Source organism: Euprymna scolopes, chromosome 14, assembly GCF_053919585.1.
Source record: "Euprymna scolopes isolate OS-2025 chromosome 14, ASM5391958v1, whole genome shotgun sequence".
Taxonomy (NCBI): domain Eukaryota; kingdom Metazoa; phylum Mollusca; class Cephalopoda; order Sepiida; family Sepiolidae; genus Euprymna; species Euprymna scolopes.
The window spans coordinates 91444669-91457632 of record NC_136495.1 but is presented as its reverse complement, the minus strand read 5'-3'; the positions used below and the strand labels follow the sequence as shown (position 1 = coordinate 91457632).

The following is a 12964-nucleotide window of genomic DNA, read 5'->3' as shown; positions in this document are numbered from 1 at the left end:
CAAGCTAATATTTGTATCCACTTTGTCAGTTATAACACCTAATAAACAAACATTACAATGGTGACCCAACAGAAAGGACATTACAACCTCAAGAAACAAACTAATTTTACCCAGGACTGAAAAGAAAGAAACACTTTTTGGAGTTTTCAGGAAAATTACAAGTAACTGTTATTTCATGTCACAAATGTTTTCAAAGAGAACCTTTGACATAAGTAAAACAAAGTATATTTTTTTCCACCTTTCTTCGGTTAAAAGAAAAATACTAGAATATATTTTTACATACACAAAAAAAGAAAAAAAAATTTTAAATGGAAGAAGCCTCCTCACAACAAATTACAATAAAACCACCGGAATTCATGGAAACAGCAGTGAATGGCTGGTTTTCCATTCTGGAAGCGCAATTCCATCTACAAAACATTACAAATTCGACAACAAAATTTTATACGGTCATATCAGCTCTGCCTGCAGAGGTGGTAACAAAAATACTGCTTCATATTTTAAATGAAAAGGACTATGAGGAACTGAAATGCTCCTTAATTGAAGCGAATGAAAGAACGAAGCCTGAGTTGCTAGACAAGTTAATGTCTACAAGCACAATAACAGGTCATCCATCAGCATATTTACAGGAGATGCTCTCTATAGCAAAAAGGATAGGCGTCGGCGAAGAAATTGTTCTTCATAAATTTCTTCAGGCCTTACCTGCAACAATTTCCCCCGTCATTGCCTCTCAAAAATAAATTCATCCCAACTTGGAAAATTAGTGGACAAATTAATGCACTTATTAAATAACATGAACGGAACAGCAACAGCATTCACCACTCAGCAGCAGCACACAGAAAGGAATAAAAACGTCCATATACCAATAGGAATGAAACCCTATTTCCCAGAACAAAAAACTAAAATATGCAGAGCGCACCTCTACTTTGTTGAGCAGGCAAGAACCTGCAAACCGTGGTGTAAATGTTATCATAAACGAAGCAAATATACACACATTTATTAAAACAAGCTTAGATAAATACTCAGAAATTATCTCTCCTCACACCAACAAAAACAATAACTACTGCGGTATTTATCACAGAATCGACACAGGTAGTCACTCACCAGTTTTTGCTAAATCCAGACAACTGTCTGCTGAAAAGCTGACTGCTACAAAAGAAGAATTTAAGAGACTAATAAATGAAGGAGTAATAACCCCTTCAGACAGCGAATGATCAAGCCTACTACATCTAAAACAGAGTGGAGGATATCGCTGCTGTGGAGACTACCGCGCCTTAAACAGTATCACTAAAAGTGATAGATACCCCATCCCTAATATTAATTCCTTTACTACTAAACTCGCTGATAAAAAACGATTTTAAAAAATTGATTTAATTTCAGCCTATCATCAAATTAAAATGCACCCAGATGATATTCCAAAAACTGCAGTTATTTCGCCAATGGGACTATATCAATATGAATTTATGCCGTTTGGATTAAAGAATTCTTTGGCTACCTTTCAGAGATATATGGACAGAATCTTTCGAGATATCAACTGTGTCTTTGTATGTATTGATGATATACTCATTTTCAGCAATGACGAACAATCCCATAAAAAAGATAGACAGAGTTTTCCAATTCCTTCAAGAAAACAATCTCAAAATATCACTCTCCAAATCGATTTTCAACATAACTGCCCTTGACTTCTTAGGCTTTAAAATTAACTCAAAGGGAATTACACCAACTGCAAATAAAGTAAAAGAAATAGAATCCTTTCCGTGCCCTAAAGATGCTAAAAGCCTACGCAGATTTCTTGGTATGGTAGGATTTTACAGAAAATTAATACCAGGATTTGCAAACTTAGTTTTTCCTTTATCTGAGAGAATGCGACTAACACCGAAAGGATTAATCACCTTGAATACATTAGAAAAAGAATCCTTCTCTACCATGACTAAAATATTAGGTAAGCTAACGGAATTACCCCATCCTCAACCAAGCTGCATACAGTATCAACTTGTCACGGACAGCAGCAAATATGCAGCAGGTGCTGCCTTACATCAAGTCGTGAATGGAAGCCCTATACCAATAGGATTTTTCTCGAAGAAAGTGACAGCAACACAGACAAGGTATTCTACTTTCGACCGTGAACTTTTAGCAGCTTATTTGACTGTATTACATTTTCGCCACCTCTTTGAAAGTTGCGAAGTACTACTTCTAACAGACCACAAGCCAATATGCGGCGCATTTCACAGTTTAAAACACGCAAAATCGGATAGGCAACAAAGGCAACTAGCCATAATCACAGAATTAATCTCAGATATTGCCCATGTGAACGGTGATCAAAATGTTGTAGCAGATTGTCTATCACGCCCAACGCTTGCTGTACAGATCGACATGTACGACCTCCCAGCACTTGCAGACGCCCAAACAGCAGATACTGAAATACAGTCTTCCCAGAATTAAAAAAATATACAATATCAGGAAAAGATCAATTCGTGTTGTATGATATATCAACGTCATACCTCAGACCGTTTGTACCATTCACACTACAGAAATCCATCTTCGATAGTTTGCATTCAGTGTCCCACTCAGGTATAAAATTGTCTATAAAAATGATTAAGGCTAGGTTTTACTGGCTTAACATGGATAAAACCATCAAAGAATTATGTGCATCATGCACAGCTTGCCAACAGGCGAAAATATATAGACACACAAAATCGCCAGTACAAACGTTGGAAATACCATCGTCAAGATTCCACATTGTACACATCGACATAATTGGACCTTACCACCAGCAAAATGTTCAAACAACCCTTACATCAATCCATTTCGATATATTTTAACATGCATAGATCGAACCAGTTGATGGATAGAAGCGCAACCCATAGCAGATATTACAGCACAAACTGTTGCAGAAGCTTTTGTAAATACGTGTCCCACTTCATGTCATAACAGACAGAGGCACACAATTTGAAAGTGAATTATTCATGGAATTATCAAAAATTATCAGATTCTATAGGCTAAGAACAACATCGTATCACCCACAATGCAACGGACTCACAGAACTATCAAAGCAGCTATAATGGCCTGAAAAGAATCTTGGATTTCAGCCCTACCAATTGTTCCTTTGGGAATTCGAAGTATGCCCAACTGCTCTAATTTTTCCCCTTTCTATGCAGTCACAGGTGCAAAAATGTTATTGCCACACCTAATGATAGATTCGGAAAATTCAGAAACACTCACACAAAATTTTACTAAAGAACTAGATAAAACCATGGCAAAATTTGACTTGACTGACTTTTCAAACAGAGAAAAATCAACACAAAAATCTTACCAAATCAACTGCAAACCTGTAAAAAAGTTTGGATAAGGATTGACCGCGTTCGAAAACCGCTAGAAGCCCCCTATTCAGGTCCTTACACTGTACTCGAACAAACACCTAAATATTTCCTTATAGAAACTAACCCAAACACGCATACACAAGTTTCAATAGATCGTTTAAAACCTTACATTGAAAACAAGCAAAAATGTACACAAAATACAACTACCAACAAAAATAAAGAGCCCGATATTTTACCGCCTGAAAAAGTACAAGAACGTAAAATAAAAACAACAAACTCTGGTAGGAGAGTCAAATGGAAAAAAGACAATGAATATTTTTATTATTAAAAAAAAAACGAAAAAAAAAAAACACTCCGTTATCTGGTAGGAGAGTATTGTAGGAGTGAACCTAAGTGACCTCAGGCCACATACTACTACCATGAAGAAAAGACATTGTTTCTTTAATACTCTCTTTCTCTAAAAGAACTCAACTAACCAAGATACCCAAAAATCTATTCCCTTTTCTCTTCTGCTGTTGCTGCTCGCTCACCCATACACACACACATACACTCTCTCTCTCTCTCTCTCTCTCTCTCTCTCTCTCTTTGACCGATGATTGAGCTAAAAAGGATTGGACAGTCAGTCTCCAGGCTTCTACGTTGTCACACTTGTCCTGCGAAGAGCAGACACAGAATTCTAAAAGTATGTAAAAACTAAGAAAATAAAATATTCCTCTCAAGCTAATATTTGTATCCACTTTGTCAGTTATAACACCTAATAAACAAATATTACAAGATAACTGGAAGTAGGTCAGGGGCATTACTTATTGCACGCCCCTCGTAGTATCATGCTTGGTCATCTTGACACGGTCTTGCCATCAGGATCAAGTGTTTCTAGACAATAGAGTGTGGTAGAAGTCCCCACACTTTTAACTAAGTCCAAGCGCAAGTCACGGCATCATCAGGTAGTTGACAAACCAGTGATGTTTCTATTTACTTGCCTCCCCAGGAGGACAGAGTTAGACACAAGATCAGTTTTTTTATGTAGAGAAAATAATCAGGCTCCCCAAAATGGAGCAGTGGAGGGAGCACTCTCTGGATAAGAACAAAACTAAAAATTGCCCCAGACAAACGGAGCGGAGAACAAAAAATGGGTATTTATAAGTATATACAACAAACTGACAAAGTAGTCAAGAAACAAGTATATATAACAAATAAATGTTATTAAAGGCAAGATAAGTGTGATTTTACGCTCGTGAACGCAAGAACCGAAATTACGTGAACGAATACAATGATGCGACGCAACGCATCATTGATACGTTGTGATATTCACTTTTTACACACGGAAACTAATAAAATGATATATTTTTAAAAATAAATGAGTGCTCTTCAGTCTGTGCGCATGCGTAATCAGCCGACTTACGCCATTATAGCTGATTTTATAAATAAAATAATCCATTGGAAAAATATTAATATCTCCAAAACTAGACACGACAGATAAGATTCTGTTTTAGCAGACCGAAATCTACAAAAACAATATATTTTTGGTAATCGTGAAGAAAGAGAGAGCCTGTTTTCTCCGTTTGACTATAGGTGGCGTTACTGTCTGTCAACCCAGTTACGGAAGCACAAAATGTATATAATGGCACCCTTGAAATAAAAATAAATGTTTTTGTTATATTTTAATTTTAAACATTTTTTTTTTTTTTTCAAACATATTTACGTTTTTTTTGGTTTTTGCAAACATATTCAAGTTTTATTTTTCCAAACATTTACGCCCTTTTTTTTTTTTTTTGCAAGCATAAACGAAATGTTTTTGCTATATTTTTCTTTTAAACATATTTATGGGTACAACCGTTTTTCCGCGAGTATTTTTTACGCTCTTATAATAAAAAAAAATCAACGTTTTTTCCTTTTTATCTTTTTTTTTTCTTAATTTTTCTGCACTTATTTTACCTTTTCCGCGAGTATTTATATATATATATTTGAAATAGGATATTGCAAAACCTGAATCTTACTTGAAACTACTATTAAAAATTAGCGCGGTACAATACGTGCATAAGCAAACTTTTCAAAAAGAAAAATATTACTCTTCTACCTACCTGGATAAATTATTTTGTGGTTTAACTTTTTTTAAAGTATTTATTTACTTTGAAACACAAGTAGTACCGGGTGCTTAAGTTAACTTAGAACGACAACAAAATGAGGCTGTCTTCTTTGTAGTTTCAATAATCGCTAAAAAAAAAAAAATCAAACAAATACTGGTAGGGACGAACATGATAATATTTATTTGTTATTAATTTTTTTTCGATTTTTTTTTTCTTCTATATTAATAACTGCTTTAACTGAACGATCTTCATTTAGAAAAAATCTTTCAAGTTTAAGAAATTCGATTGCACATGTGCGCACTTTACTCTATCGAGTTATTTTTTTTTGGGGGGGGGGGTCATATTTACGGCAATAAATATTACCGTCACCACGACACGACGATTTGGAGATTAGGATTAGAGATTAGGGGAGATAACTCCTACATTTTTGCAACGTTTTAAAATTTTATCTTTTACTTTTAACAATTTTCGATTTACTTCAGTTGTAAAATTTTAAGAACACGTCAGATTCTTTTAGATGGTGTTTTATCTGAGAAGCCCTAACAATTGATTGGAAATCGCATTTTTTCCTCTTTAAGTAATTGCTGTCCCTTTCGGTAACAATGGAATTTAATATTTTTTTATTATTAAAAAAAGAAATTTCTTTTACTTTCGTCCAATTTTATGACTTTTTCTCTTACTACTTTCCATGGTTAGCTGTTACTATTGTTGCAATACATCCTTGGCCTTTTGGTCAAGATCAAAGTTTAGTATCTGTTCTTCAGATGCTGCATTGCACTTCTATTTCTTGTTCTCTTTCGGTGGAGGAGAAATCCTTCACGACTGAGACAATAAAAAAAAAAAAAAACGACCCTGCCTGGTATCTAACTCTGTCCCGTGGGGAGGCATAGTAAATAGGTACTATTGTTGCAAAAAAAAAAAAAAAAAAAAAGAGATTTATTTTTAAATTTAAACAAATTTCCACTTTTTTGCTTGACCAAATTAAATTCATTAGTCGATTACTTTTCGGTAATTCACGACTTTAACCGTTTACAATCGAAGCGAACTATTCTATTTTATTATTAATTAATTATATTATATAGATTAATTATCAAAAAATAAAAATTATAATACGAAAAGTTAGGGCTTTTTAACAGATAAAAATTGCACGAATTTAACAATAAAATTTTTTTTTTTTAATTCATCGAGGGACAAATGAGGCAACCCCCTCCTCATGTCCACTTAATGTTAAAGCGATATTTCATGACCCACGTCGTCAAATAAACAAAGCGTGCTGCGGCTGCGCTGCGGCTGCGAGTGAATTACATTTTGCGTCCAGCCACATCCCTAACCCCGCAATTTATTCGGTTTCGATCGGAATTAAGTATCATTCTGAGAGATCACCTTCTTAGGCCTCCTGCTTGAGGCGCCCCTATTAAGGAACACCGATCTAGAATACGCCTTTTGGGGGGAAACTGGGTTAAATTGATCTTTGCTACATTGAGAGGCAGGTAAATATACTTACTTTGAACATGACGGAATTTTTCTCCCAAGAAGGACGAATTAGCTTCAATATTTCGTAAATATCATCCTTGTTATTTTTAGGATCAACTGTAATTGAGAGAGACTCGATCTGTGACATGTTTGTGGATATCAGCAATGTTATGGAAAATCGTGTTTAGTGTTTTATTCTATCTAAATGTACAGTCGTGAATAAATGGTGGTACACGAGGAGAGGAAGACGATATGAAAATATTGTGGTTAAAAGAGAAAGTGAAGCGTCAATAACCCCTCTCTCCCCCTCTCACACACACTCCTACCCACATTAACCAGACCAGGCTGGCTAAAATATGGAAACTTGATAGAGTAAATTATGAAAGCTAGTTTAATGTCTGTAGGTATTTAATTATTATAGTAAAAAAACAATTATAAATATATATATATATATATATATATATATATATATATATATATATATATATATATATATATATATATATAATTTTTAAGAAATGATATATATATTTTAAAAAATTAAGAAAGTTACAAAAAGTCCGAAAATTATAAAGAAACGCTATTAACATTTTGGTGAAGATGAATATTTTGTAAAATAATTAGGTCAATTAAGTGTGGTTGTTAAAAAAAGATGCTTATGCCAGCTGAGAATACGGACCGTTCTATTTTTTTTTTTTTTTTTTTTTTTTAGATAGATTTCAAGTTAAATTCAATTTTTACGGTATTTTTTGTTTATTAAATTGTTAGGTGAAAGTTATGTTAAAAACATGTTAAAAACGTGTTAAAAACAGCTTTCTAAATAATGTTATTTTTATTTAAAATGGCCCTATTTACCTCCTCATGCGAGTAAAGTTTGGCACAAGGTTGGGTCCTTACTGTGGGGCAGGGTTATTTTTCAGGGCAAAACCTGAAGTCACACTTTTAGAAACAATAAAAGCCAAAGAAGGCCAAATGGAAAATTTTCTGTATTAATCTCTATCCCTTCTAAATGCAACTTTGTGTATGTGTGTGTGTGTGAGTTCGTTCCTTATAGAGTCCTAAACGGCTGAACAGATTTTCTTTAAAATTTACAGAACTTTAGTGTATAGTCTGGGAGTGATCTTAGTAAAGTTTTGTCTCAGAATACCCCCAATAATCGATAATCGAAACCGCTATTTTAATTTATCTGTCATCGGTAAAGCCATTTTTTCCATGTCGTCGCTTAGCAACAATGATAGAACAACAGGCCATGAAAGTTCTACTGTTTATAGCGTGTTTTTCTTGGGAGGGGGGGTACATCACGTGGTCTGTGCGTTCAAACTCCACGCCTAATTTTTTTTTTTTTTTTTTTTTTCATTAACTACGAAGAATTTTACATGACTTGAAAATTTAGGAGTTTTTTTTTGTTTTGTTTTTTTTTGCATGAGGTAGGTTCAATCCTCACACATAAATTTCGTAATTTTTTTTTTTTTTTTTTTTTTTTTTTTTAACTGGAAAGAAGTTTATATAAAATAATTTGGGTTTACACAGATTCGAAAAAGTTGTCAAAAACAAATATAGAACAAATAAATGTTATCAAAGGCAAGATAAGTTACTTTTCTACCTAACTGGATATATTTTTTGTGTTTTTATTCAGTGTAACATGTTTATTCAGCTCGAAAAACATGCAGTGTTTACCGATGTATTGGAAAATTCAAAATGGCAGCCGACTCTCTCTCGGAGAGGGTACGTTTGGGAAAAGGTATTATAAATAATAAACTAGACAAAATACTGTTAGAAAACAACCGAATACATGTCAACTTATGTCACGGTAACATATAGTGAGCGAATTTCTAACAGTATTTTGTCTAGTTTATTATTTATAATACCTTTTCCCAAACGTACCCTCTCCGAGAGAGAGTCGGCTGCCATTTTGAATTTTCCAATACATCGGTAAACACTGCATGTTTTTCGAGCTGAATAAACATGTTACACTGAATAAAAACACAAAAAATATATCCAGTTAGGTAGAAAAGTAACTTATCTTGCCTTTGATAACATTTATTTGTTCTATATTTGTTTTTTGACAACTTTTTCGAATCTATGTGTACAGTAATACAAACCCAATAATTTTACAGTAGGTCCTCTAGAATGCAATGTAGAATAACATACACAAACGGCAAAAAGAAAGCCCGCGCTTGCAATTTTTTCAAAAACTGCACATTTAAGCTAAATTTAATGTAAATGTTTAAATAAACTATACCTCATTTGATTGGCCTTTTATTTTTCTATAATTTTACCTGTTCATAAGTACGGGCAAAATGAATTCCGAAGCTCAAAATGTATAAACATTTTGACCCCTCCCTTTACTTAAAAATTCACCAAAAATCAGGAAATTAACCAATTTTAATGAAATTTTCAGTATTTATCAAATAATGATCACGGAATATAATGAACAAATTATTTTTATTTGAATCTTAGTGGAAATGTTTAAACAAAAAATACCTTTACTAAAGTTATGATTTTCAGTAGTAAATAAAAAACGCAAGAATTTATTTTTGCTTTTTTTATATATAAATAAAGCATCGTAATTTGTAACAATAAAAATAAAATAAAATAATTTTTACAGGAACATTACGAAAAAAGCCCATAAAGTCCGTATTATTGAATTCGATATAACTCTAAGAAAAATGAATTTCTCGAACTAACTACCGATATTACATTGAATTAAGCATTGTTTATTTAATATTTTCACACACAAAAAAAAATTATAATAGCAAAAATATTTCTACTTTTTTTTTTTTAAATTACAGATTTCACATAATTTTCATATGCCAGATTTTAATAATTTCCTTGCTCGCATGAATGTGAAACTTTCGGCGTAACATAATTTTTATATAATATATTATTAATTTTTATAATAATAAATTTAAAAAAAATTAATTTAAAAACAAGAACATAGACAAATAATTAAATTAAAAATAGTAAAATGTATACAAACATTTACAATAGAAATGTACGGATGCCCGTCTGAGGGGGAAAAAAAGAAACTCAGCACCCCTCCTTCCTTTTAATTACATGGCGTCATTCTCAGACAGCTTTTCGACTGTCTCAGATTTGGGGCCTCCGTATATTCCGTATTTCCAAAAGTATGGTTTGCTGTGGTTTTGTGAGCGACAAAAACACTCGGTTTTGGGTCTAATTCAGCTATTTTTTGTGCAAACAAGGTGTTTTTTTGTTGTTTTTTTTTTTCAATTTAATTCAATATCTTAGGATTTTACTTTACTAATAATCTTTGAAATAGACCCAGAAAACTAATATTTATCTCTAAAAGGATTTTTACAATTAATTTATTTAACTTCAAAATTTAGCTGAATTGGTTAGCTCGCCGTGAAAACATTTGTCATAACTTTTTTTTTTTTTTCACGTGTACAAATATTTTTTTTCTTTGGTCCTTAATCTTTCAATCTTTCAATCTTTTTTTTTTCTTTAGTCCTTAATCTTTCAAATACAATCAAAAAGTATTCGGAAACCTACAAAATAATTATGCTACATCGGCTTTCAAAACTATGTCCCCTTATCCTTATTCGTTTATTTTTGCCCATACCTACCTGTTCATATTTGACTTTTAATTGAAATATTCTAGTGTTCACGTCAATTTAAAAAAATAACTTCAAATTGAGGAGGCAAAAAGAAAGTCCGCACAATGGGAAATTGTTATTTAAACCTAACTTTAGGACATTAATACAACACAAACACAACAGGAACACAATGAACTAGTTAATATTTAGTAGCATAGCCCTTCTGCAATTTGACAGCCTCCAATCTTTTGGGAATTTCTTGAATTAGACTGCAGAAATACTCCGGGGAAAGGGCATCCCATTTTTCTTTAATTTTTGTCCAAAGTTCTTCCAAATTTGAAATTTTGTCATTTTATAGCTGTTGCTTGATGTAATGCCATACGTTTTCGATAGGATTGAGGTCTGGAGATTGTGCAAGCCAATCCAAACACGGAACATCATGCTCTTCTAGGAACCTCTTGACATTGCCAGCTGTGTGAATGGGAGCATTATCCTGCATGAAGATGGGATTATCATCCAAATTCCGACCAAAGTAGGGTAGAAAATGCTCAGTCAACATATTAATGTACTTAGTTGAATTAATTCGACCTTTCAATCGAACTATAGGCCCTGGATAATTGGTACTAATAATGCCCCATACCAAAACTGAACCTCCTCCACCTTGAAGTGTTGAAACTGAGCACCTAGGATTAAATTCTTTGTCTTTCCTCCAACAGACGTATTGCCTACTATCACTGCCTAGCCTATTGAACTTGCTTTCATCGCTAAAAAGCACTTTTGACCAATATGAAGAGTCGTGATCTTCATTGCATCTGACAAAGTCCAGACGGTGCTTTCTGTTCTTTACAGAAATCATTGGCTTGTGTCTTGTAACATATACTTGCAAATTAAATTCCTTTAATCTGTTCTTGACAGTAGAAAGAGAGCATTTTTTAACAAGGTTGCACTGTTGTTGGATTTTGGGAGGCATTTCAAATCTGTTTCTTAGGCTGCGGATCTTGATAGCATTATCTTCCCTGTTAGAAGTAACTCTAGTACGACCAGATTTAGGGGCATCACGAACACTGCCAGTGTTTTGGTGCAATTGTACAGTCTTTCGTACTGTTTTCTCATCACATTTCAATCTGCGGCCGATTTCTCAATTGGATAAAGCAGAAAGGTGGAGATTAATGAGCTCCTGACGATCACTAAGAGAAATTCGTAGTATATGGACTAAATTTTACGTTGTATAACCTGGAACAACAACAATTATGATTAGAGATGCTTTGTTGCATGTTGGTGGATATTTTAAACTGATTTAGGGGCAATAATTTAAGCTGGTTTTAAGTAGATTTGTTGCTGTGGACTTTCTTTTTGTCTCCTCAATTTGAAGTTATTTTTTAAAATTGACGTGAATACTAGAATATTTCAATTAAAAGTCAAATATGAACAGGTAAAATTATAGCAGAATAAAAGGCGAATCAAATGAGGTATAGGTTGTTGAAACAGTTACATTAAATTTAGCTTAAATTTGCAGTTTTTGAAAAAATTACAAGTGCGGACTTTCTTTTTTGCTGCCACTGTATATTTTGGACTAAGTTACTACATGGAGGAATGTGAACTATCTCCCGAGCGATTTCATAGATTTCGATGATAATAAATATATAGGAGTGCGAAATATTCATTGATCATCATTCACTCCCTGGCAACATCGGGTTTCCCTGCTAGTCTAATATATAAATCTCACTATGTCTGTGTGTGTGTGTGTCTGTCTCTGTTTTTCAATTTGTATCTCCTCCTAGACAGATGATCGTTAGGCGATTTGCAATAGCTCAAAAGATTGTATTTTTGGTGCAGAATTTTATTAGGGGTATTTAATCGAGTAAAATAGTTGCTAAGGGTTTCAAAAAAGGGTTCAAACTTGAAAGCAATAACACGTTGACGAGCGTACAACAATGGGGTCATTATGCGCATGCATTACATTTAGTAAAAGAGAAATGTATTTGTAGCAGTTAACAAACTATTTACTATAAGCGGATCAATGCCCGGTGCCAAAGTGATTCGGCCACACTGATCAATCGGTTGGCAGGGCGCATTGATTTGAGCTGTCCCCTTAAGGACTATTTTTAGTCCTTTGGGATAATTTAAAATTATCATAATTCTAATTTTAAATTATTATAATGACAAAGTTTTTTTTTTTTTTATGACAGTTATGACAATAAATATGATAATGACCGAAGAGCTTTTTTTTTCAATAAAAGTTTAACATAATTCCTTCTAATTTTACAATTAAACAAGTTTCAGGTTTAAAATAAATCTTTCCTGTTTAGCAATTAACGTGGAAGGAAAACAAAATTCTTAAACTTCAATTAAGGCTTTCAAATGTTTATTATCAACCGCAGTCAGCCGGCCGCAACCATCTTCATCTTCGAGGCTCTCGTCACCATTGCAAAATTTCTTGAACCATCGTTGTATCACACATTTGTTAGTGATTCCTGGGCCAAATGCATCATTGATATCATGAGCTGTCTTGGCAGTTTATCAACCG

The 12964-nt window shown here is 33.3% G+C and overlaps 1 protein-coding gene across 1 annotated transcript in view; it reads right to left on the bottom strand.

Annotated features, from left to right (window-relative positions):
- Positions 1 to 7190, bottom strand: part of LOC145293159 (ethanolamine kinase 1-like) — a 100722-nt gene extending 93532 nt beyond the window's left edge. Inside the window, exon 1 of the mRNA XM_080139610.1 lies at positions 6909 to 7190. Coding sequence (XP_079995736.1) covers positions 6909 to 7025 — 117 coding nt within the window. The 5' untranslated portion in view covers positions 7026 to 7190. The remainder of the gene's footprint in view (positions 1 to 6908) is intronic.
- Between the last annotated feature and the right edge of the window lie 5774 nt (positions 7191 to 12964).